This window comes from Theropithecus gelada, chromosome 7b, assembly GCF_003255815.1.
Source record: "Theropithecus gelada isolate Dixy chromosome 7b, Tgel_1.0, whole genome shotgun sequence".
Classification (NCBI taxonomy): domain Eukaryota; kingdom Metazoa; phylum Chordata; class Mammalia; order Primates; family Cercopithecidae; genus Theropithecus; species Theropithecus gelada.
The window spans coordinates 56711006-56738363 of record NC_037675.1 but is presented as its reverse complement, the minus strand read 5'-3'; the positions used below and the strand labels follow the sequence as shown (position 1 = coordinate 56738363).

General features: G+C 41.3%; 2 protein-coding genes across 2 annotated transcripts in view; both read left to right on the top strand.

The window, feature by feature from the left end:
• TBPL2 (TATA-box binding protein like 2) overlaps positions 1-14697 on the top strand; it is a 25501-nt gene extending 10804 nt beyond the window's left edge. The window contains exons 5-7 of the mRNA XM_025392620.1: positions 805-972; positions 4644-4738; positions 14453-14697. Of these exons, the coding sequence (XP_025248405.1) occupies positions 805-972; positions 4644-4738; positions 14453-14529 (340 nt within the window). The 3' untranslated portion in view covers positions 14530-14697. The remainder of the gene's footprint in view (positions 1-804; positions 973-4643; positions 4739-14452) is intronic.
• A 2274-nt stretch (positions 14698-16971) lies between these two features.
• The window catches only part of ATG14 (autophagy related 14), a 46815-nt gene continuing 36428 nt past the window's right edge, over positions 16972-27358 (top strand). The window contains exon 1 of the mRNA XM_025393012.1: positions 16972-17244. Coding sequence (XP_025248797.1) covers positions 17024-17244 — 221 coding nt within the window. The 5' untranslated portion in view covers positions 16972-17023. The remainder of the gene's footprint in view (positions 17245-27358) is intronic.

Genomic DNA, 27358 nt, shown 5'->3' with positions numbered 1-27358 from the left:
TTTTTTTTTTTTTTTTTGAGAGGGAGTTTCACTCTTGTTGCCCAGGCAGGAGTGCAATGGCGCGATCTCGGCTCACTACAACCTCTGCCTCACAAGTTCACGTGATTCTCCTGCCTCAGCCTCCTGAGTAGCTGGGATTACAGGTGCCTGCCACCACGTCCAGCTAATTTTTTTGTATTTTTAGTAGAGACAGGGTTTCATCATGTTGGCCAGGCTGGTCTCAAACTCCTGACCTCAGGTGATCCTCCCACCTCGGCCTCCCAAAGTATTGAGATTACAGGCATGAGCCACTGCGCCCAGCCATTGTTCTCTTCTAAATGGGACACACTTTGAGGCTGGGTAAATGGTTCCCAAACTGTAGTGAGCAGCACAGTTACCTAGAGGGCTTGTTAAAAGACGGATTGCTGGGCCCCACCCCCAGAGTTTCTGCATGTCTGAGGTGGGACCTGGGACTTTGCATTTCTAACACGTTGGTGAAGCTGCTGGTCTGGGGACACACTTTGCGAATCCTTGGAATAGTTTTAGCAAATAGCACCCAAGTAAAAGTAAAAGTACCTCATATATGAAAGGTGACAAATTGAAGACAAAAATTTGATTGTGTTCAATAGCTGTACAACTGTACAAGATCTTTTATAAGGTGCTAGGGACCAAAGTATGGGAAGTAAGTCCTCCTCACAAAGCCTACAGCTTCATAGTATACGTTGAAAGATGAACATGGTACAAACGGTAACAACCCAATACAACACCAGTAGTTTAGAGGATGTAGTGATTAAGACATCTTTAAACATATTTGCCCCTCCCCAGTGAAGAGCAGTCTCGACTTGCAGCGAGAAAATATGCTCGTGTGGTGCAGAAGCTTGGGTTCCCTGCCAGATTCCTCGATTTTAAAATTCAGAACATGGTTGGAAGCTGTGATGTGAGATTTCCCATCAGGCTGGAAGGTTTGGTGTTAACCCATCAGCAGTTCAGTAGGTATGATGGTTATATAGCTTGAACTTTGAATTTACCAAGATATTTAAGTTATATTATGGGTTGCTTATATAATGTATCTTTTAGAGAAACTGTGATTAAAAAAAAAAAAAAAAAGGCTGGGGGCACAATAGTGAAAAGATTAAGATGCTATGTATGCCTGAGTCCTCATAGGTTACCACATGTGCCTAGTTTTTTGAAATCATGGTTCTTAAATTTAAGTTTAAATTGCTTAGCAATCACTTAGCTTATTAAAGCACACATCTCTGACTGGGCTTCTTCATAGGAGATTTTGCTAGAATTTGTGCTTCTAAAAAGCTCAAAGGTGATGCCAGTGCTGCTGGTCAGAGGCCCACATGTTGCGATCCACTGATCTACAGATTATAAGCACACACGTAGAAAATAAGCACACATGTAGCCTGGCAATGGCACTGGCAAGATAAGGCATGTGAAAAGGACTAGGGCAGTAGGAAGGGGCTGACAGCTGGTGAGGGGAGAATGGATTGGAGAGAAGATGAAAAAAGAATGGCGGTAGCACAGTCTATGAAAGCAATCCTAACTAGCTTTCCCCTATTTGAGTGTGTGTGTGTAGCTGCAGCCCCCATCACAACATTGTCTGTAGTATATTCTTCTCCCTAGAGAATATCTCTAGCCTTCCTGACTTCAAACTTCCCGTCTCAACAGCTAGTGCTCCTCCCCTGCCCCCAGCTGTTTTGGTGGCTCTCCCATCCAGCCCAGGCCCTCAGAGAGCAAGGACGGAGGGTAACTCATCGACACCAAATCCCTCGACTGACCAAGATATACACATGGGCTAGGGCACTTGACCTCGGTTAGAATCACAGATGCTCTTAAATTCTCTTGGCCAAGCTGGAACTGAACTTCTTTCATTCCAACATCTTACCCTCTCAGCCATCAAATGTGACTATCCTGTTAGCAGAGTAGATAGGGGCCGGGCGCAGTGGCTCAAGCCTGTAATCCCAGCACTTTGGGAGGCCGAGACAGGCGGATCACGAGGTCAGAAGATCGAGACCATCCTGACTAACATGGTGAAACCCCGTCTCTACTAAAAAAAGACAAAAAACGAGCCGGGCGCGGTGGCGGGCGCCTGTAGTCCCAGCTACTCGGGAGGCTGAGCCAGGAGAATGGCGGGAACCCGGGAGGCGGAGCTTGCAGTGAGCCGAGATCGCGCCACTGCACTCCAGCCTGGGCGACAGAGCGAGACTCCGTCTCAAAAAAAAGAACAAAAAAACACCTCTTAGCAGGTTTGAATTTTTAACATGAGGCCTCCCTAATTGTCTGTAGCTCTGTGGGGAACCATGGCACATAATCAGTTGTAATTATCAGGCCAAATTTGCCATGTGTTAAACCCCTAAGGTCATTCAGTTCCACAGGTTCTGCAAATTTGTATGTCAATATTTAATAATACAAGTATCTCCTTTTGTTACCGGGCACTTTCTCTGGCAGTCTTTCTATGTCATAATCATTTCCACAGTTGTCAATGAGAATTTTTCCTTTTTTTTTTTTTTTGAGATGGAGTTTCGCTCTTTTGCCCAGGCTGGAGTGAAGTGGCATGATTTCAGCACACTGCAACCTCCACCCCACCGGGGTTCAAATGATTCTCCTACCTCAGCCTCCTGAGTAGCTGGTATTATAGGTGCCCACCACCACATTCGGCTAATTTTTGTATTTTTAGTAGAGATGAGGTTTTATCATGTTGGCCAGGCTGGTCGCGAACTCCTGACCTCAGGCAATCCACCCACCTTGACTTCCCAAAGTGCTAAGATTACAGGCGTGAGCACCGCACCCAGCCCCCTCTTTAATTTTCATTTCAAAGGTATCCTGATGATAAATACTTGCTATATGAATAAGATCTAGGTGACTACCATGTAGCAGATGCTAGGATGATAATGGCAAGCAATATAGCTATAGTCCCTTGCCCACATAGAGATCACTGTCTAAAAGAAAAGAAAAGATGGACAAGTAAATGATGAATAAGATGTAGGTGACTACCAAGTAGCAGATGCTAGGGTGATAATGGCAAGCGATATAGCTATAGTCCCTTGCCCACATAGAGATCACTGTCTAAAAGAAAAGATGGACAAGTCAATGACAGTAATGAAACATGATGACTGTGAAAGTAAGGCCCTTTGGGGACTATGAGACTATAAAGCAGGGTCTTTAATGTAATTGGGGGTGGGTAGAGATCAAGGAAGACCTTCTTGGGGAAGTAACATTTAAAGTGAGACTTGAAGGATGGGTCAAAGTTGAGTTGGCCAAGAAATTGGCAGGTGTTCAGTATTCTGAATCTTTGTGAAATGTTCTTCATCCCTAACTAAAACCACTCTCTTTCTCTGCCTCAGCCTTCTTTTGGAATGAGGCAGAGAATAAATAAAATGAAGTATGTTCCTAATTGGGAGCTCATTATACTAGTAATCTTAAAACCATGGTTCTAAAAGCCAAATGCAGTTCAATATCATTTACATAGCACAATTTTTGTTTTTTCTAAGTCTTAAAATTCAGCTGGAAGATCAAATGGAAATCTTCCTTTTGTGTCTGCAGCCTTCATTTTCTTGGCCTGGATCTCATAGTCCTGCAGGGGTTTTCGGGGCTCCCTCTAGTATCACGGTCTCCCCCATGTCGGGAAGTGGTTAGTGGGAGAAAGTCTTGACGGGCTCCCTGCAGTAAGACAGAGTGATGTTCCAGGAAGACAGTTCCACCCACAGTGACCTCCTATACTTGAGATGGGCAAGCCTCACTTCAAGATGGCCTTTCTGGAGCCAGTAAGAGATTCCACATCTGCTCTTGTTTTGGGGTTTGTTCATTGCTGAACTGAATGGAGCTTTTCCATGCAGTCTGGATTCACCCTTTAAGTGCAAAGATGCTAGTGTTCCATTGCTTGGATGTCTTTTGTTCTTATATTTCTTGTTCATTGGCCACTGCTTTGAGAATAGTTTTATTCACCTCCTCTCACCCTCCTGACTTATTTTTGGTAGGTTCCTTGAGCTTTTCTAGGAATCTGCCCTCCTCTCCAGGCTGGAGTGTGGAGAAGCAGCTCTTAAGTGCTATCATCCTTTGCTCCACGGAGAAGCCAGCTTACATTTACTAGTAAATATGAGTTACTATTTATGGCAACAAATCCTGAATTTTAAAAACTTGGGATAATTGGATTTTCTTTATTTATATAGCACCTCTTCAAATACAAAGAGCAGTAGCCTAGAAATATTTTTAGGTTCTATCTGCTGAAAATGTTAACTTCAGCAGTTTATAAAAGCATACAAAATGTGTTTATGACTGGAGAATTTGGAAATCCAGAAAAACATGATTATGCATTCTTATTAACAGACTTTTTTGAAAAGATAGAGGATGTTTAACCAACAAGATCTTAAATACACTAAATCAGATGCCCTAAGTTACCTTGATTTTTAATAACCATCCAGGATGACTTGCACTTGAAAAAGTGTTACGACCAAAAATTAATTATGTTCTTAACTTCCATAAGATATTACCTAGGACACTCAAGACTCTTTTCATCTAGATAGTTAAAAGGTTTTTGATAAAATAGTTAACTTATTTACAACTGCTTTAATATGCACTTTAATATACTGGGCCTTACATGTTATGGAAAAGGAGCTGAATCGTGCTATTTTTAACATTTTCCTTTTACATCTTAACAGTTACGAGCCTGAACTGTTTCCTGGTCTTATTTATAGAATGGTAAAACCACGAATTGTGTTGCTTATCTTTGTATCTGGAAAAGTTGTGTTGACAGGTAAGTACCAAGATTATTTTCTGACTCATAAAATGTAATTGCTATGCATGTGCTTTGCTTATTCTTTTAAATACCTTTGTTCACCATGGTAAAGTAATTCTTGTTAATACAGAATACCTGGAATGAAAAATAAGAAAGGAATAACATAGGTCCCAATACAGAAAACAATAATTTTTTCATGTTTTTATGTCATTTTATAAGTATTTCATCTTTACATCCTGAGTTTAAAAAAAAAAATTATCCGTGATAACATATATGGCTTAAGCTTAATGTTACAAACTCTTCATAAAGGCTTTTAATGGCCACACAAGGTCCTAACACAGGGGTCAACAAACTCTTTTCTGGAATGGGCCAAATACTAAATATTTTAGGCTTTGTAGGCCACAGGGTCTGTCACAATTACTGAGCACTGCCATTGTAGTGTGAAAGCAGCTCTGAATGTTACATTATATAAAGGAATGGGCTCTGAATTGTGAATTTCATATCACATAATTTGTGTGTGTCATGCAACATTTTTTCCCCAACTGCTGAAAAAGATGATAAACCATTCGTAGCTCACAGGCTAACAAAATCAGGCAGCAGGATGGCTTTAGCCAGCAGACCTACCTTTCCTGAACCCGTTCTAACATGTTGTTGAATCAAATGTACTGTCCCATTGGTAGCTAGGTAAATGTTCCTTCTTTGTTTGGTACTTATGAAGGGCAGACATTTGGCTGTTTTTACCTGTAGACAATTATGTTATTAGTGTGGACACTCAGAAATGGGACTTTCATTTAAGGCTATGTCCATTTTGTTCTTAGAACAAATCGCCCAATTGTTTTAAAGGGATATACGACATAGTTCTGTATCACATGGTCTTACATGCAATGTATCTAAGTATCTTTTACCAAATGCTCAGCAGCATTCCAAACAAAATGGTACCAAAGAAAACTTTAACTGTATACGTCAAGATTATCTCACTGCTTTAACCCCACTGGTAATCAGAGACAGAAATCGACCACTTTTCAACATATCCAATAAATAGCATTTTGTCTCTTGTAAATAATATGTACATAACTTATCCTTTGGTCTACTTAGTTTGTATTCATATTCTCAGTATTTATGAGTTTACTATAATACTATTAAAGATAAATTACTCTTTGCTATATTTGTTACTTTTCCAGTTGGCTTATTTTTAATAATCTTTACATAAACAGCACTTTTTAAAACTACTTGAGGGAATGGTTGAGACTCCTTTCTATGTCATTCTACAGAATGCTATATCTATATATAGCAACCTATATATATGTTTTCATTTTTGAGACAGAGTCTCACTCTGTTGCCTAGGCTGGACTACAGTGGCGTGATCTTGACTCACTGCAACCTCCACCTCCTGGGTTCAAGCGATTCTCCTGCCTTAGCCTCCCGAGTAGCTGAGACTACAGGCCTGTGCCACCATGCCCGGCTAATGTTTTGTATTTTTAGTAGAGATGGGATTTTGCCATGTTGGCCAAGCTGGTCTCGAACTGTTGGCCCCAAGTGATCTGCCTGCCTCGGCCTCCCAAAGTGCTGGGACTACAGGTATAAGCCACTGTACCCAGCCTACAGAAAGTTGCTAGTTTGTCTAGTTTTGTCTTTTTATACATTTTACTCTCCTCTACCATAATGAATGTCAAGTTTATGTGGCCTGAGCCAAACTGATCTCCATGCCCCAGTCCCAAATAGCTAGCCAACCAACTTAACACTACATATTCTTCTCATTAATTTTGGATGACTCCTTTTGACCTTTATTTTACATATGCAGTTGTTCTTCGGCTCTGCCTTTGCTCTAGGATTATCCCATTATAATCCTATTGCTTTGATCTTATTGTAGCTTTAATACTCATGGTATGTCTAATAGGGCCAATTTCCCCTCATTACTTTAATTTTTATATTTCTTAGCTTCTCTTAAATATATATTCCTCCAAATTAGAATTTTATAAAATCTTGCCTCATCTAAAAAAATTGAGACTTTGATATTACCTGAATTCAGAAAAGTTGATTAAGTCATAACTCAGCATCCAGCAGAATGACATGTCTATTTTAAGTGTAACTCTGAGTTTTGTAGTTGCTTTTCTCTAAGAAATAATTAATGTGTCTTCAAAGAGGGGAAAGTTGCTGGGTATAGTGGCTCATGCCTGTAATCCCAGCACTTTGGGAAGTTGAGGCAAGCAGATCACATGAGGCCAGGAATTCACGCCAGCCTGGCCAACATCATGAAACCCCATCTCTACTAAAAATACAAAAATTAGCTGGGCATGGCGGCAGGCACCTGTGACCCCAGCTACTTGGGAGGCTGAGGCAGGAGAATCACTTGAACCCGGGAGGCAGAGGCTGCAGTAAGCCAAGATCGCACCACTGCACTCCAGCCTGGGTGACAGAGCAAGACTTCATCTAAAAAAAAAAAAAAAAAAAAATTAAGTAATTAATTAATTAAAAATTAAAAATAAAGTGGGGAAAGCTTGTTTGGAATCCAAGAGCCTTTTGAATGCAGCAAAACTACAATTCCTCAGATGCCACTAATTTAGAGTCTGGAGTAATTAAGACCCTCTAGTGACTGACATAAAGTTTACCTCTATATGTCCTAGAGGAAGTGAGAAAAGCCTGCCAACAAAATTGAATAGTATAGATATCAGAGGCAAATACATACCCCACTTAAGGAAACACACTTTCAAGTCCTTTGGAAGGAAACTTTCATAAATGCCATGTATTTATGAATCTTATTAAAAGTGAAAATTGCCAAGTACAGGCAAAGTTCCTATTATAGATTTCTTTAAATGCTCTTAATTCACATCAGATTTCCCACTTACCCCAAATCTCTTTTAAAAAGCTTTCATGGACACATTTGCCAGAAGTTTCAAATCACAGAAGTAAAGGATTGTTACTAAATACTAAAGACTATACAGTACACTTCCCTTAAAATTTCTAAGTATACAGAATAGGAAAATTTAAATTTCTTCATTCTTGCAAGATGTGGATCATGACTCTTCTGGAGGAGGGGATTAAATATATTAACTGAAATCCAAATTCTGCTTATATTGTGAAGTAAAAGTTAGTTCATGACTTACTACTGAAATGATAAATAATTATCTGTTGGTGTTTTACCTGTTTATGCTCTACCATCTTAAACTATTTTGCCAAAGCTACATGGTTTAGGTGATTTTAGCCTCAACCTTAGAGACAAATGTTCCTTATTCCTTAATCCTGTGTCTCTAGACTCCTTTCACCTGCAAATGGATTAAAACCTTAAGGGCCTGGCTAGGCACCATGCTCACGCCTATAATCCCAGCACTTTGGGAGGCTGAGTTCGAGACCAGCCTGGCCAACATGGCGAGACTCTGTCTCTAATAAAAATACAAAAATTAGCCAGGCATTGTGGCGCATGCCTGTAATTCCAGCTACTCAGGAGGCTGAGGCAGGAGACTCGCTTGAACCTGGGAGGTGGAGGTTGCACTCTAGCCTGGGTGACAGAGCAAGAGTTTGTCTCCAAAAAAAAAAAAAAATCTTAACACCTTAAGGGCCTAATCTCAGAGAAACACCTCAGGAAAGGGACCAAAGTGGTCTCCTTTCAGACTTCTCCCTAAACTGAAGTTTGAGGAGGCTCATGTGTGGCCCAGTGCAGCATGGCACAACTGGGTACTCTATAGAGATGTTCTGAAAGCAGTATCTCAGTAATGGTAAATAACTTGCCTAGAAAATGGTAATGTGTTGCAATTACAAATGAACTTTGAGTCTGACTGTAGAAAATAATTCCAGCTCTTGCCTAGGTAGGAACTGTAGAATGCCAATGCCCATAGTACAGATGGGTGGCAATTTGAAACCCTTGTATCATGCCATTTGCAGGCCTTTGAAAATAATTTATCCATATAGAATGGTCTTATTCCCCTGAGTTGCCAAAGCTACAGCCACCATGTTCAAGGTTACTTCTGAATGTCCTAATTATCGTCAAGTAAGCTGAAAACAAAGAGGCCCTGCTGTCCTACTGTCATGGTCCTGAACAGAAAGCAACAGGACCTGGGCCCAGCTTACACTGTTCTCCTGGATCTGTGTTCGTTTTCTGTGGCTGGTGTGACATTTAGGACCCATGTTTTTTTCTCAAACCACAGTAAAATTAATAGCATAGCTAGGTTCTGCTGGAATAATGTACAACAAACAGCAAATATGTCAACTTCCACTTCTAAGATCAGGCATAATCAGAGCTAACATATTGAGCACTCATATGACAGACACTGCTACATAAGGACTTTCACGTGGGGTCTAGTTAACTGTGAGTTGTACTTTATACCTCAGTTTCCTCACCTGTAAAATGGAAAGGCTTAGTACACTTAACAGTGTCAAGCAGCTGTGTGTGCCACAGGGCAACAGGCATATGAGCAGCCTGGCTCCAGAGCCCACTGGGCTCACCCTGTCCCACAGCAATTTACAAGTCTACAATAACACCTGTGTGGTCTCTTGGGCAACTTCTTAATTCTCCTTGTCAGCTGAAAGAATGATTAAGATTCTCTTAGCAGCGAGGGTCAGCAGGTGTGGTGGCTAAAAGGATGGCCTGGAGAGTTGTCCAGTTTTAATCATGATCTGCCATTTATTGACTGTATGGCCTTGGTGAGTTTAAGTTCTCCAACTTGGTTTCCATACATGCAAAATGCAGGTGACCACAGAATCTATCTCCTAAGCGTTGTAAGGAAGCAGAAAACCAGTGCCTGGCCCTGTTGAGCTATCATCTTAGTGAAAACCCACTCTCCTGGTTTTTTCTCTATCATTGACAAAGACTGGAATTTTGCTGTGATGCCTTGCCCTGATGATAGGAATATGAAGACAAAGAGGCTTCAGGAAAATGCTTATTTACTTATTTTCCTCTAGCAAAAAGAACTAAGTTGGGCCATTGTTGCTGAGGGTCACCCTCAATCAGCTCAACATCCGTGCTTCTCGGAAATGAGTAGATCAGAGGGCAGCAGAAAAATGCCAAGACTTATTAGTGAGTGGGCCAGAGACACGACAGGATGTCCCTGCCAATTGTTAACAGTAACCCCCAACTAATAGCAAGTTGGTATATGTCATAAAATGAATAACTTGAGCAGTGTAATGCTATTTTTACAAACCTGTAAGACTTTGACTTATATACACACGGATGTGGCATAACTTGGGAAAATAAGATGTGCAGTTATGACTTGATGTAAGAACAGAACTGGAAAATCCACATAGTATTGGAGGTTGACATTTGGAGCTGACTAAGGGGTAGGGATGAACTTACAAACCTTATCGACAAATTACAGATATTTAATAAATTTTGGGTGCCTACCAAGTACTTGTAATGTGCTGGGGGCTGAGGACAAAGGTGAATCTAACATACTCCCCATCTGGCAGGAATCCAGCCCTTCTGAAGGAGACAGACATAAAGAAACTACATGTTGCTGGCTTATCAGAATGAAATGATAAGCCATGTGTACTTGGACTAGCCTTGCCAGTCCCTAATCCAGAAGTATATTCCTCTAGGGCAATAAAATGGCTTAGATTTTATAAAATGCCCCTTTCTACAAACCTTAGCTCACACACTCTTTATCACAACTCTATAAGAAGGTTTATTGTCCTTATTTTACAAGAAAACTGAAAGTGGTTAAGTACTTTATTTTCCTGTTATTTTAAAGCTAGTTAGTGGTAGAGCTGGCACTTAAGCCCATATTGTTTGATCTCAAAGCCAGTCCTTTCTCTAGTGCACCAGGCCACACAATTTTCACCTTACTCACCAAGGTTAGGAATGGTATTTATTCCCCAGTCATTACAGCCCAAAGAAAAGGAATGGTAAGTTTTGCTTAAAAAGCAAGGGTCATATCCCAGCACTTTGGGAGGCCAAGGTAGGCAGATCACTTGAGTCCAAGAGTTTGAGACCAACCTGGGCAAGATAGCGAGACCCTGTCTCTACTAAAAATACAAAAAATTAGCCAGGCATGGTGGTGCGTGCCTGTAATCCCAGCTACTTCGGAGGCTGAGGCAGGAGAATCACTTGAACCCAAACCCAGGAAGCAGAGGTTGCAGTGAGCTGAGATGGCGCCACAGCCCTCCAGCCGGGGTGACCCAGTGAGACTTTTTTTTTTTTTTTAAAAAGGCAAGGATCATCTAATTGGAGCCTGGTACTACAAATTGGGGGTTTCAATTATTGATTGATTATTAATAGGACTATGGAGGCAATTTAGGTTCCCTTAAACTTTTGATGACAATATTTTAGTGAGGAAATGTTTGATTAAATTGACCAAATTCCCTCATTGTAACACCTGGTTACAAATACTGGCAATGTTGATTTGTTGACTTTTGATGTAAAGGAAGGAACACTGGATACGCGAGCTCTTTTCCCACAGCTGCTGCTGTATGATTCAGGTGACATCTGTTTCTTATGCCTCTATGAAATGAAGAAATTGTACTAATTTCCCTAAAGTCCTCTTATGTCTAAAATCATTTCTCTATGATATAATGATCCCTCAAATGTCCCTTTCCTCTTGGGAAAGGGTGCTCCCCAGGGGCCTCCAGATGGTATACTCCTTGTGCTTGAAGGCAATACTCTTAGTTATGATTTTTGGTCTGCAGTCTGATGCTCTACCTCTGAGCTACACCACCTCCTAGTTATGATTTTTTTAGTATAAAAGTGTTATGGAAAAAAAGTGAAGTTCATGGCTATCCCAAAATACTGGACCTGGACACTGTTCCTCAATTAAATGTGAAAAGAAGAACCTTGGTTTTGGGGATTCTGGGAGAGGGGCATGTGTGTGTTTGCGGTACCTTTTTTTTTTTTTTTTTTTTTGAGACGGAGTCTCGCTCTGTCGCCCAGGCTGGAGTGCAGTGGCCAGATCTCGGCTCACTGCAAGCTCTGCCTCCTGGGTTTACGCCATTCCCTGCCTCAGCCTCCCGAGTAGCTGGGACTACAGGCGCCCGCCACTTCGCCCGGCTAGTTTTTTGTATTTTTTAGTAGAGACGGGGTTTCACCGTATTAGCCAGGATGGTCTCAATCTCCTGACCTCGTGATCCGCCCGTCTCGGCCTCCCAAAGTGCTGGGATTACAGGCTTGAGCCACCACGCCCGGCCTGCGGTACCTATTATGCTTCACTGTCTGCTAACAAGGTTGTTCAAGATGAATGTAGCTAGAAGCCCAAGAAGTCCATCAAACCAGAGGCAGAGGTTCTTGCTTCTTCACCAACTCACTGTTTAGTTTCTAAAGAGACTGGTTTTGTAGAAACCAAAATTTTAGTGCTGGAACTAAAAATCTGCTGAAACTTGTGACTTTTTCTACCCCAAAGGTCCAGTTGCTCTTATGTGTGTCGGTAACTCACTCTCTTCCCCACCCGAAATCTTTGAAGGTGAAGACCTACAGATAGTAAACTTTTTGGCAATGAATAAATAACTTACCTTTTCTTCTCTTTATTTTTTCTCTTTTTATTTTTTCCTTTTTTATTTTTATAGAGACAGGGTCTCCCTATGTTACCTGGGCTGGTCTCAAACTCCTGGGCTCAAGGGATCCTCCCACTTTGGCCTCCCAAAGTGCTGGGATTACAGGTGTAAGCCACCATGCCTGCCCTTACTTCTTTTTTTTTTTTTTTTTTTTTGAGACAGGAGTCTCGCTCTATCGCCCAGGCTGGAGTGCAGTGGCCGGATCTCAGCTCACTGCAAGCTCCGCCTGCCGGGTTTAGCCATTCTCCTGCCTCAGCCTCCCGAGTAGCTGGGACTACAGGCGGCCCGCCACCTCGCCCAGCTAGTTTTTTTGTATTTTTTAGTAGAGACGGAGTTTCACCGTGTTAGCCAGGATGGTCTCGATCTCCTGACCTCGTGATCCGCCTGTCTCGGCCTTCCAAAGTGCTGGGATTACAGGCGTGAGCCACCGCGCCCGGCCTGCCTGCCCTTACTTCTAAAAAAATTAAGCTTATAAGGACTTCATCCCTGATTATTTAATCTTTAAGGTAAATGCACATAACAAATTTAACCATTTTAAAGCGAACAGTTCAGTGGCATTTAGTAGCTGGTTGTGTATTGTGAATATATGACCAGCTCTACCTAGTTCTAAAACATTTCCATTGCTCCAAAATAAAACCTGATATCATTAAACCGTTCCCCTCGTTCCCCTCTCCCTGGATATTTCTTATACATAGAATCTTATGTGTCTTTTTGTGTCTGGCTTTTCACTTAGATGAGCCTAAGAAACATGCTATATGTTGTAGCATGTGTACTTCATTTCTTTTTATGACTAATATTCTATTGTATATATACACTATACATTTTTGTTTCATTTTGAGACAGAGTCTGGCTTTGTCACCCAGGCTGGAGTGTAATGGCATGAGCTCTGCTCACTGCAACCCCTGCCTCCCAAGTTCAAGCAATTCTCCTGCCTCAGCCTCCCAAATAGCTAGGATTACAGACGCCTGCCACCACGCCTAATTTTCTTTTGTATTTTTAGTAGAGACAGGGTTTCGCCATCTTGGTCAGGCTGGTCTTGAACTCCTGACCTCAGGTGATCCACCTGCCTGGGCCTCCCAAAGATATGGGATTACAGGTGTGTGCCACCACGCCCCACCTACACTATAAATTGTTATCCATCCATTGATGGGCATTTAAGCTGTTTCCACCTTTTGACAATTGTGAATGGTGCTGCAATGAAAGTGCGTATTTTTTTGAGTACCTGTTTTCAATTTGGGGAGTATTTACCAAGGCATGAAATTGTTGGGTCATGTAGTAATTATTTAACTTAAAGAATCACTGAACTATTTTCCACAGTAGCTGATCCATTTCATGTTCCTATCAGCAATGTACTTTATAGTTCTTAAGAGTCTTTATCAACTAAAGCTATTTTCCCTTTCTCTTCATGCTAATAGTTGTTAGTCCTTTCATTATCCTCCTTTCTTCCTTCCTTGCCTCCAGCCCACAAAATATCAGATTAGCTGATTAGTGTCCTGATTAGCTGAAGCTCCATATAAACATAAGTAGTATCAGTCCACGACCCTTAGCACAACGTGCCTGCATAATTTGGAAGGTGGAGGTAGTGGTGGTGTTTAGTTGGTGGTGGTGAGAGATGAGTAGGGACTAATATTTCTCAAGAGTGGAGACTGTCTGATTCATGTTTTTATCCCTGTAATTCCTAGAGCAGTTATGATTTACAATTTCTTGAAACCCAAGACTTTACAAGTGACAGTAGTACAATTTTCCCCTCTAATCCTTCCCATGCACTAAAATTTAAAACCCTTTTAAACTTAAAATTTAAAACTTTTTTAAATTTAAAACTAAAATGTAAAACAAATTTAAAGCTCATTTGTCTCAATCTGTTAGTCAATATTAGGGAATCAAGATGTTAACTAGAGAGGAGGTGGGTCAAAGGAAGTCCCTTTTGCTGGTAGCTAAGTGCCCGCAGGTGCTGATGAAATTACTCTGAGGCCACATTCATGGCACACGTAGAGATAACATTCCACATTTCACACTGAGCACTGTGTGAGCAAGGATGACAGCCACAGAGAAGTTCTAGAAAACTCTGCTCTAAGGTTTGTGTCTTGTGGAAATATGGCTGTAGTTGCCAAATTATTTACCTGAAATAAATGCCATTTCTCAGGTACAGCTAAAGAGATGTCATATTAAAAGTAATTGGAGACAATACAATGAAATTTTAGTGTTTAAATTTTGGTATTTTTTATATTAAAAATTATGTAAACCTGGATTTCTTTATAGGTGCCAAAGAACGCTCTGAGATCTATGAAGCATTTGAAAACATCTATCCTATTCTAAAAGGTTTTAAAAAAGCCTGAGCATATCATTCAACATCTCACATTATTCTGGTCTGAATATGTCCATAAGCCCAGCACAGAAACAGCTGGATTCTTCTACCTTTAATTGTAGATGTTCCAAGTACATTACTTATTAAAGGGTGATTCTGTGTAAGTAAACCTGTCTAAGAAACGAAGAAAAATTTGTATTCAAAATGACTCCTGTGTTATTTTAAAAACTGAGCAAGTCAACATTTCAAAATTTGAGAGATTTAGGGTCTCACTAGAATGATATTGTAGCATCATTAAGACTCAACGCGTTTCCTTTTAGCCGGAAGGGCCATTTTCCAGTAATTTGCCATAAATAACGAACACAAAGGGAAAGAGGTGAGGCACCTGATACATGTTTTCTAGGCCTTTTAGAAAATATGGAATTGTTCCTTTGGCCACATACACGCGAATCTACGAAAAAGGTGATAAATGTAGACATCAAGGGAATGGGTGCTTTCCAAGAAAGGAGTGCCTTGCAAATGTTACCACAGCAAAGCTGGAAGAGTCTACAGTGTTACCCAGCATGCTGTTGGCATTGTTGTAAACAAGGGCAAGATTTTTGCCAAGAGAATGAATGTGTCTACTGAGCATACGAAGCACTCTAAGAGCCAAGTAAGTTTCCTGAAACGCGTGAAGGTAAATGATCGGAAAAAGACGTCAAAGGGAGAGGTGTCTGAGTTCAACTGAAGTGCCAGCCTGCTCCACCCAGAGAACTTTGTGAGAACCAATGGAGAGGAGCCTATTCCCTATGAGTTCATGGCGTAATAGGTGTCAAAAAAAATTCTAAACTGTACAAATGTTTCTCTTCATTGAGAAGTGTGGCGCCCCCCCTCCCTTGAAATATTTAAACTACATTTTGTATCCAAAAACCTCAGTACTCTGCTGTTAAGTAATACATTAATACGCGTTCTCTGAAAATACATAGCCATATATAGGAGTTTCAAATAACTGCATAAGCTAAATACTGTGATATCATCTACCAGGATAGGAATTAATGTGTATTTTTTGCCTTTTAAAATATTGAACAGTTGATCCTGATCATTAGGTACTAAGCACTGTGAAGGATCCTGTCTGAATACAAATTAAACATAAGCCTGAGACCTTAAAAAATAATCCTTTCGTTTGAAATGATCAGAGAGAAAGACTTCTCACTTAAAAATAAATCTTAAGTTTTCAGGAACCATTCAAGTTTAGTGTAAACTCCATTCTGAAAATTAGAGAATTTTTGCTTTTGCTTGATTTTGTAATCCTACGTGATTTGTATTTAAAAAGACTGGGTAAGATTAAGAAGACGGAGGGGCAAAGGGCTCAGATTCAAGACCGAATTAGCTTGTAGAATCCCCAGCATTTGACGGTGATGTGGAGATTAACAGGGAGGGACGGGCTGATATGAATCATGGCTCTTAGCTGTAAATCATCAGTGATTACGTCCTTCACCAAAGTAAGAAAACAGGTTTGTAGGGAGGTAGAGGTCAGTTTCCAACAATCTGAGTTTGTGGTGTCCTGGAATGTCACTTGATACCTAGTAAGCAGTTCTGGATCTTTGGGTATGGAACTTGAGAAAGGAATCCTGGCTAGAGAGAGAATTCAGGGCAGTTTATCAGTGGATAGCCTAGTAAAATCCTTGAAAATCACTGGTCTATTTAATCTGACCTATAAACCCACTCTTCTCTGTAGTTTAGAGGCATATTCAAACACTAATTACTCTGATATGATCCTCCCAACACATCATCTTATATATCCCCTATCCCCCAAAAGAAACTTGAAGGGAAGTCCTAACCACCTACCTAGTTCAAATTCTCTTAGAGCATGCCCCAGGATAGGGAAGGTACGTTAGCCACGTGATTAACTTTTCAGAAAGATACAATTCCGATTTTGCACGTTCACTTTGGTTGTTTTCACTATTGGTAAAGTATAATACTATTAACCATATTAATCCTCACTGCATTAGATAGGTACTATAATTCCATTTAACACGAGAAAACAGGCGCAAAGATTAAGGAACTTGCCCCAAGTCACACAGCTATTAAGTAGGTAAGTGAGCCAAAATTCAACCTAGTTCCAAGACCCAGCCCCTTCACCCTATTTTGTTTGCTGTAGTTTTAGCCAGATTTTAAACCATCCACAGCAAGTTAAATTCCCTTATTCCGCTCCCATTCCGTTTACCCAGAATCCTTAGGGTATGGTATTACAATTTTCTGCACAAGTTTGAGGCTGTAACTCATAGTCTTGGCCTGAGCCAGCAGATGATGACATTTTGTTTGGCAGACTAGCCCCTCTAATATAACTCTCCCCTTGCTTCGGGACCTGTTGCCCCTCAGCAGACCGGAAAAACAACAGCGCCTGGGACAAGCACCCGCGCGGGGAGAGGGGTCCGGGGGGTCGCCGGGATCCCAGCCCGCCTCCCCCAGGCCCCTCCTCCTGGCCCAGAATGCACCCGGTTGAAAACAAAATCCCACGTGACTGGCTCTCCTCTCAGGCCATCATGGCGTCTCCCAGTGGGAAGGGACCCCGGGCGCCGGAGGCTCCTGGGTGCGGGCCCCGGCCGCTCGCCCGGGACCTGGTGGACTCTGTGGACGACGCGGAGGGGCTGTACGTGGCTGTGGAGCGCTGTCCGCTGTGCAACACTACCCGCCGGCGGCTGACCTGCGCCAAATGCGTTCAGAGCGGCGATTTCGTCTACTTCGACGGCCGCGACAGGGAGAGGTACGGCGGCCGCCACGGCCCTATTGTTTCTTCTGCTGTGTCTCCTCCAGCCAGGCGGCCAAAGGCTGGAACCTGGGGCTCCCCGTCCGGGCACGAGATCCCGGCGAGAGGAGGGAGAGAGAGGGAGTGTAGCTAACTGCTCTGCACCGGAGCTTTGCTACCGGAGGACAGCGTAGGGGCCAGATGAGGGAAGGTCGCCGTTTCCCCATCACCCACCCAAGAGGAGTTTGACCCCACGGTGCTCTTGGCCACTGGGGAAAAAAGGAGTAAGTGGTGACTCTCTGGAGAAGTTTTCCCCTGTAGCTGCCATTGACTTGGATTCCCAGCTCTTTGCTGTATGTGCTCCCATTCAAAAGCTTGGCTTTCTATTTTTTAAAGCACATTTATACTCATTCTCTAGAGAAGAGAGTAGAAGAGAATCAAATAACTGCTTTAGAGGGATTTGGGCCTGGTAGTCTGTCACAGATGGACTTTGTTATCAGACATACTTACTCTAATGTGTGAATTGGGGCTTGCTGTTAACTCCCCTTTCCCCTCCCTGCCTCTAAAGATTATTTTGGATTCTTAGGAATTTGTGAAAGTGTTTTGGCCTTGTTTTAAAATTCAGATTGAGAGCTGCATGCTTTTAGCTAAGAGAATTGCTTTTAGGAACATGTTTTGGTTCCATTTGGAAATCTAAACAGAGAGCTACAAGTTCTTGGTTAAGAAAATTGAAAAATTAGCGTGATTAGCTGCAGGGTCTCCCACTCTCAACTTCTGTTTCAACAACTTAGTGTCAATGATAGTAAGATAGCTAGCATTCTGAGCACAAAAATTCAGGTATTAATTCATTAGCAGCAACCCAATAACTTATCCCCAACTTACTAGGAAGCTGCACAGTAAGTGCTTTGCCCTAGGTCACACAAATGAGTGTAGGAACAAGAATTAAAATTCAGACAGCTTGGACCTGTGTACCCGCATTTAACCACTAGATACTATATCCTCTATATTTGGGAATGTTTTGAGTTCTTAGTATTTCTGTGATCGTGGATGGAGTTCTTTTCTTTCTCTTTTGAGGAGATTTGAATGACAAACTCTTTTTTAGTTTGTTACTGTGTCTCATTGGTGCTCTTGATGACTTTAGAAACTGCTTAATGTAGTAAGTGATAGCTTTAAAAATTAAACCAGTTATAAAAATACTGGATATGAGATGGAAATGTCTAACTGATGGATTTAATTGAGGATTTAGTTCTGGACCTTCTTGTCTGTCTACACGTTTTACTATATCTGTTCACATAATTTAAATATCATCTATGTGCTTAAGACTGCCAGACTTGCATCTGCAACCTAGACTTCTCTGAAGTCCAGAAAACAGCTGCCTAGTCAACATCAATATTTAGATTTGTAATAGATATCTTCATTTTAATATGGCAAACTGAACTCCTCATTTTCCATCATAAATCTCTTTTCCCATGCTCATCCCAACCCAGTAAATGTCAATCTCATTGTTCGTTTGGTTCAGGCCAAAAAACCTTTCAGTTCTCCTTGACTCCTCTCTTAACCCGACTCTATTTAGTCCCATCAACAAATCCCATCTACTCTTCACAACTTATCTTAAATCTGACCCTTTCACCATCACCTGGTATGATCTACCAGAGACAAAAGGTTATTTCCTGTTATGTCTGTGTTTCCATCCTTGCTCCCCTTTTATGCAATTTCCATGTTGCAGCCAGTGTTATGCTACTCCTCCATTTCTGTTCAGATCTTCCAGTGGTTTTTCCCTTTACCCAAAGTAAAAGCTGGAGTCTCAAAGTTCTATATTATCTGTTCCTCTGATTTAATCTCCTATTATTTTCTCTCTTAACTAATCTGCTGTGCCACTGTGGCCTCCTTGTCTGTCCTCAGACATACCAAGAACACTCCTTCCTCAGGACCTTTGCAGTGGTATTTAGACAGCCAGGAACTCTTTATCTATCAGAAATCCTCAGGGCTGCCTCCTTTTTTTTTGGTGCTTGCTCATACCTTAGAGAGTATCTTTCTGATCCTTCTATTAAAATGCTAACCTCTTGCCTATTTAACCAGCTTTATTATCTTTTCTTTTCTATAACACTTATCATCATCTGATGGTTGTGCATGTTAATTTGTCTAACTGCCCCCCACCCAGTGATATAAACTCTATGAGGGTAAGAGTTTTTCTCTTTTATACACTGTTGTATTCTCACATAGTAGAAGCTCAATAAAGATTTATGGAATGATTGAACTGACTCTGGCGCTCTTTCCCAAACTCAGTTTCTAGACCATTTCCGTATTATTCATCATGATCTATTTGTTACTAAAGCCAGAAACCTGGGAGTTATCCTAGACTTTTCTTTTTCTCTTACTCTCTGCATCCAAATAATCAGTAAGTCTAATTCATTTTGATGTCAAAATATGTCTTGAATCTATCTAACTTTTAGTTCAGACCACCATCTTTTCTCTCCTGACTACTTAGTGATCTCCCTTCTTTTACTCAGACAACTCTTCCCTACCTTGCCTCTGGTCTCCAAACACAATAGAAATGTAAATAAGCCACAATAGAAATGTAAATAAGATGTCACTGTTTTGCTTAAACCTCTCATTGGCTCCCATTGCATTTAAAATAAAATCCAAGCTCCTTATTATGGCATATGAAGCCTCCTGTGATTTGGCTACTGTTTGCCTCTGTAACTTAGACTCTGAGGTTGAGTTTAAAATGTGGACTTTGGACTCATGCTCCCTTGAATTGAGTCCAAGCTCCACCACTTGCTATGTGATTTCTTTCTTTTTTTTTTTTTTTTTTTTGAGACAGGGTCTTGCTCTGTCACCCAGGCTGGAGTGCACTGGCACAATCATGGCATACTGCAGCCTCAAACTCCTGGGCTCAAGCAATCCTTCCATCTTAACCTTTTGAGTAGGTGGGACTACAGGCATGCACCACCACACCTGGCTAATTTTTAAATTTTTTGTAGAGACAAGGTCTCCCTGTGTTGTCCAGGTCGATCTCGAACTTGTGGGCTGAGCCATCCTCCTGTCTCAGCCTCCCAAAGTGTTAGGATTACAGATATGAGCCCGGCTGCTATGTGAGTTTGAGGAAGTTTTTTTGACGGGGGAGGGGGCAGGGTCTCACCCTGTCACCCAGGCAGTGCAGTGGCAAGATCACAGCTCACTGCAGCTTTGACTTCCCTGGGCTCAAGGGATTCTCCTGTCTCAACCTCCCTGGTGTCTGGGACTACAGGCGTGCATCAACACGCCTAACTAGTTTTTTTGTATTTTTTGTGGAGACAGGGTTTTGCCATGTTGCCCAGGCCGATCTTGGACTCCAGAGCTCAAGCCATCTGCCAGCCCCGGCCTCCCCATGTGCTGGGATTACAGGCATGAGCCACCATGCCTGGCCCTGAGCAAGTTTCTTAACTTCATGTTTATTTCATTTTGAAATTGGCAGGGTATCTAACTCCATAGGTTTCTGGTAGTGATTACCTAAGAGCATGCATTTAAAGTGTTTACCATGATGCCTAGAATGTATTAAGCACTCAAATAAGTTCATCCCTGTGCTCCCTCTTTTTCACTGCTCCACAGTTATAGGCCTTCTCTCAAATCCTCAGTCACATGAAACTTCCACCAATGGGGCTTTTTCCTTGCCGTTTCTTCTGCCTGGAACACTTTTCCTCCTGTTTGATACCTTGTCTTTCACCATTCAACTTAAAGTCCACTTCTTCGGTGAGGCCTTTCCTGACCTCCCTCAGTAAGATAGGTTCCCACCTCCATCTTTTCCCCCATTCATTATTTGCTGTCAAAATACCCTATTTCTTTCATGGTACCACACATGATGTGTAATACTATTTATTTGAGGAAGATGGCCACATCCAGAATGTAGTTTCATGAAGGCATGAATTCTGGTCTTGTTCTTTCAGATCACCAGCCCAGCAGCAGCAGGTAGCAGAACTTAGGCGTGTTGTTGAAGGAATGTCAAAAGCAATACAACTTTTGAAACTCAACATAGGGGTAGGGCTCAGTGGCTCATGCCTGTAATCCCAGCACTTTGGGAAGTCAAGGCAGGCGGATCACTTGAGACCAGGAGAGCGAGACTAGCCTGGCCAACATGGTGAAACCCTATCTTTACTAAAAATACAAAAATTAGACCGAGTGCGATTGCTCATGTCTGTAATCCCAGCACTTTGGGAGGCCGAGGCGGGCAGATCTTGAGGTCAAGAGATCGAGACCATCCTGGCCAACATGGTGAAACCTTGTCTCTACTAAAAATACAAAAATAAGCTGGGCGTGGTGGCACGTGTGCCTGTGGTCTCAGCTACTCAGGAGGCTGAGGCAGGAGAATCGCCTGAACCCAGGAGGTGGAGGTTGCAGTGAGCCAAAATCGTGCCACTGCACTCCAGCCTGGTGACAGAGTAAGACTCCATCTCAAAAAAACAAAAACCAAAATTAGCTGGGTGTTGTGGTGCAGGCCTGTAATCCCAGCTACTCGGGAGGCTGAGGCCTGAGAAGCGCTTGAACCTGGGAGGCAGAGGCTGCAGTGAGCCGAGATCACGCCACTGTACTTCAGCCTGGGCGACAGAGCAAGACTCCATCTCAAAAAAAAAAAGAAGAAGAAAGAAAATCCCCAAAATTCTTGGCTAAATGTGAGCATTAGACTTTCAGAAGAGAGATACGTTATAGTGGATTTCCTTTCCTGACCAAGCAGAAAAATATAAAGCAAATAACCAGAACCATTCAGAATTTAGAATAAAAAAGAAATTTTAGGGGTCAGGGATAACAGAACTGTCACAGCGGTCTGCTTAGGTCCGCTTCACCTAACTCTCCATCTTTCTCTTTTCCAAACTATGTGTTTTAAGAAGAATGGCTTGTTAGTTTTTCTTTGTTTCTAGAATTGTGCCCAATATCTAGTAGGGTGAAAGAATCTCTTGAGACCCAGGACCATTGTTCTAATAGCCAAATATTTTTTAATGAGCTCTCATTGTGCACTGTTATGTGCACAAAATGGTCTGGCAATACAGAGGAGAAAGACAGGTCTCTGCTCTCAAGGATTTTTACTGACTGTCAATAGGCCTTGAATTTTGTGGGCCACAGGTTGATTGTGAGATATTCTATCTTCATTATTTTTGAAAATTTTGTATTCTGTGATTACCTTTAGACTCTTTTTCCTTTTAACTTCATGAAAAGCCCCTCACTGTAGAAAACCACTTGTTAATAAAATATGGAACCTTACAGCACAGTTTTAAAACCCTCGTTTAACCTCTGATTTTCAGTAAATTAGCCAAACCGGCTGTGCGTACATGGATCTTGAATGTGATCATGCGTATCAAAGTTCTTGCAAAGGTAAATGTATTTTTTTAAGGTTCCATTAACAGACTAGCGGAGTATCTAGGTTTTAGTGGTTTGGCAGCTCAAGGAAAATTAAGTATTAAAGAAATAACTCGATCTCACATTAATTAGTTCCTTTGACTCTTAAGGAGGGAACCATGTGTCTTTATATACTTTTGGGGACAATATGAGTTTGGCAGACAGATTAGTTGAGAAATACCTAAACTTATTATTCTTTTGTTGTTGTTCAATGGGAAGACTTCCCTACAACTTTGGTGTCCTCACCCACATCATCCTTTCCTCGTCTCCCACCTTGCCCCCAGTCCTGAACAGTACCTCCTCTACTTTCTCATCTGCCTTTTCTCCCCCCACTCCTGCCCCCAGGGGAGACCCAGCCTTCAGTGTAAACTGAAGGTGCGTTCCCTATCACCTGCCCTTTAAACTGTATGCTTCCTTAAGGGATGAAGAAGAGGAATGATATTAGGCAGTACCTCCAACACAATCTTCTTTGAATCTGTACTGCTGGACATATTAAAATTACAGGAACAGAACTGTATGGATTATGTATTTGTCTGACACCAGAAATAGCACTGCTACCCAGTAGACACCTGATAGGTTGAAGTAATCTTTCCACTCACAACAGGAAAGAAATTGGTTACCAGTTCTTGTTAGATGGGGGAATGGGACTGAGAATTAATCTAAGGATACCTGGGGAAATGTACCTGCTGGTTTAGGAGCCCTTGATTTTCACATGTGGATTAAAAAGAAAGACAAATTGGCCGGGCGCGGTGGCTCAAGCCTGTAATCCCAGCACTTTGGGAGGCCGAGACGGGCGGATCACGAGGTCAGGAGATTAAGACCATCCTGGCTAACACGGTGAAACCCCGTCTCTACTAAAAAATACAAAAAACTAGCCGGGCTTGGTGGCGGCGCCTGTAGTCCCAGCTACTCGGGAGTCTGAGGCAGGAGAATGGCGTGAACCCGGGAGGCGGAGCTTGCAGTGAGCTGAGATCCGGCCACTGCACTCCAGCCTGGGTGACAGAGCGAGACTCCGTCTCAAAAAAAAAAAAAAAAAAAAAAGAAAGACAAATTGTATGAACATCTAGGTACTACTTTATAATTATGTTTTCAGGAATGATGTCACATTATCTTCACTGACAAGTTTTAGAATATATGATTATACTTTTGCCAGGAAACAGAAATGTATGCCCTAAACAAATTGAGAAATGGGATAAAGGATGAAGAAGAAATTTAAATATTACTGCAGATTTCAAGGGGAAGGCACAACCAATATCCAAAAAATATCCTTTAGCTACTTCTGTTCTGCCTCCAGTATATTTTGAGTTGTCAGCCACTGTGGCCCATATAAATCTATTGTCTTGAGAATTCAATTCTGTATACTGAACTCGGCAGAACAAAAGCTCTACAGGTAGACAGGAGTTCACCAGCCTTACAACTATTTCACTGTGTCCTTCAGAGGGTCTCAGTTCCTGTCCCATGGAGTTTGTTTATGGTGTTTCCACCAGAAAATGGGGATCTGCTAGGAAAATATAACTTGTTTTCAGCCAGTATCACTGGCTACTCTTACGATTATACCTTCTAGAACTTATAAAAGGTTTTTGCATTTACTATCTCAATTCTTCTCTACCCTCACCCCATGAGTTATTAATGTATTTAAAGCAGAAAAAACTGGGTCTCAGGATTGTTGTGACTGACTTACTCCTGGGTTCTGCTAATTCTTAAGTTCATATTTGGATCTGAACTATATTTTTATACTGTGTGCATGTGTGTGTGTAACAGTATCAGAAAAGAAAAACATTCCATTTTGTTATACAGATTGTGCTATATCTTGGAAGGTCGTATGTGCTCTAGTGAACCAAGGGCTGGGATTAACCCTGGAGAGGCAGCACCCCTCACGTGTACACCCTGCCACTGTGTGAAGATTCCTGAAATGCCCAGTTTCTCTCACCTCTAGATATTTTCAAGGCCTGTCATAATGCAAAAGAGTTTTCATAATCTCAAGTCTCTTTTGAACACCAAAAGACAGACTTTATGGAAAATAAAATGTGATTATGTAAAAATAATCCTGAGATTTGCCACCTCCTGTTGCTAGGGAAGGTACTGAATTGATGTGATGATGGAAATTGAGTGCTTACTTGCGCATGGCAGAGCAGTGATGGCACATCTCAGAGGATTGTGTAAGGATTCAGAGAGAGCATGTGTTTTCTTTTAGAAACTGCCAGAAAGGAGCAGGGCACTTTAGGGATCAGGGTTGTAGTTAAGGTGTCATTGTGAGGTTTCAGTGAGTGTTTTTTAAGTAAAGTTGAACTACTTTCAGCCAGAGCCAAGTGAAAGTCTCCAGCCCTAGTTTAATCCTTTAAAATATTTTTCAGATGAATTTGTAGTCATGTCTTAAAATGGAAAACTTAGCTCCCTTAATAATCAGAGTCCATTTGGGATAGATACTTGTGAAATCCTCTTGAGCTGACCTACCTCAAGTAATTGATGTAATCCAGGCTCCCAGAAGGTCAGTTCCTTGGGTCTCCTACTTGGTAAAGAATAACTCTCAGTGACCATTTCTAGCCCATCAAATTTAAAAAACATTTTTATTTTGGATATTTTCTTCAAACAAGATGTAGTTGAATTTGAGTATTTTGAATTTTAAGTTTACATTTTAAATCAAAATGCATGTTTTTAAAGAGAGCTAAATATTGTAAATATGACATTTGAAATTTTGAAATGTTTAGCTCAAACATTGTAGAAATAGGAAAATTCTCTCACAATCCCACCACATAAAGGTGCCTCTATTATGGATGAGGCACAGTCCTGAATATTCTGTGCATATTCTCTGCCAGAGTGGGATCACGCAACACAACTATTTTGCTGAGTTTTTTTTGTTTTGTTTTTTTGGGTTTTTTTGGTCATTTAACATACCTAAACATCTTTTCATGCCAGTACACAATATTATTCCTTTTACAGCTGTAAATTTTTATCTTTTTAAAACCCAAAGTTAGAATCATTCAGTCACTTCATGAAAAAAAAGATTATATATGACTATCCCTTTTATTTTTCTGTTTATTTACTATTTTACAAACAAAAATGAACTTTTCTATTTTTGTTTCTAAAGGATGCCTCAGTTTAGAGTAAGTTGAATGAGGGAACTATAGTATACATTTTCTCCGTGTGCAGAAGAAGCGAGTGTAGTTAGGACTGCCTTATCCTGGTTTCGTAATCCCTCAGTCTCTTCTATAGAACTGTATTCTATAGTTGAGTTTAATGCATGGTAAGATTAAGTGCAGAATCACTCATTGCAGTGAAGAAGCGGAAAGCTGGCATATGTGTGTGCTAAGCATCTGTACCCACTGCTTTCACATTTATCTTATTTAATCCCTTTACCAAGGAGTATGTAAGCATTATTCCCATTTTACAAATGAAGAAACTAAACAACACTTTGTTTCTATTTTATTTTATTTTTTGAGACACGAGTTCTAACTCTGCCACCCAGGCCAAAGTATAGTGTAGGATCATAGCTCACTGCAGCCTCTAATTCATGGCTCAAAGGATCCTCCTACCTCAGCCTCCAGAGAAGTTAGGTCTACAGCCATGTACCACCATACCCAGCTATTTTTTAATATATATGTATTTTTTTTATATAGAGATGGAGTCTTACTATGTTGCCAGGTTGGTCTTGAACTCCTTGACTCACATAATCTTCCTGCCTCACACTCCTAAAGTGTTGAGATTACAGGTGTGAGCCACCACACCTGGCCTGTTTCTAATTTCCGTAAATGATTTTTAACCTTTATTCCTGACAGAGGAATATATTTATGCTATGCTTTCTCATATCCTAAATATTCTAACATAAGGTTAAAAAATCATGATAAGGACCCGGTTTTTAAATCTTATTTGCCTATGAAAATCATACTCTTGTATGATTAAAGAATAAAAGCATACTCATATCTTTGCCTATAAAAATATTTTAATGTCTTTTGTGGCAATATACTATCATTTAGTCTTTCTCCCATTGAACACTAGTTTCCATTTCCTTGCAGTTAGGCCTGATTTTGTGATTGGTGCCTTCAAACATGAATCTTTCGTCATCTCTGTTATTTTCTTAGGATAGATTCTTTGAAATGCAATAACCGAATCAAAGGGTTGGATATTTTTTTTAGGCCCTCAATTGCTTATTTGAAATCTATTTTTTGCCTTTCTTAAAATACATTAGTAGTGTTTCTGAGACTTTTCATTGCCATAACCTTAGTAAGTAAATGTGTAACCCTGGGATGAGGGAAAGGACTGGACAGGCAGGTAGAGGGGTGAGAGTTACTTTATGAAAGGTGCTGTGCTTGGGACATAGTAAGTGCTCAGTAAATTGTGGGCGTTATAGTGAGGCTAGTTATTCCTAGCACAGTATTAATAGTCTGCATCCCTAATAGAGTGCATGCCCTGGTGTTGTTTTTCTGGTGATAAAGGGCAGACTTATGTGAATAGTCTGACCTGTGGTTAGGTCCACTCAGTTGCCCATAATTGTAGTCGGGGTACAGAGTGGAAGTGAGACTCGCATTCATAACCACTACCGCATTAGTAGCATACTCCCATCATTGTTTTCCCACTTGGCATGTTGAAATGCTTTGGTGCGTTTACATAGAATTTTCTCTGCCTCCATGCCCTTCCTTCCTTTAACAGGATCAACTCTGGCTCACCCTCAGGTCTCAGCTTGGACAGGCAGTGCTCCCGGGTGGCTCCCTCTGAAGCCCGAGCTGGGTTGTGTGCTTTCTGTGGTGCCACTGGGGCTGTGTAT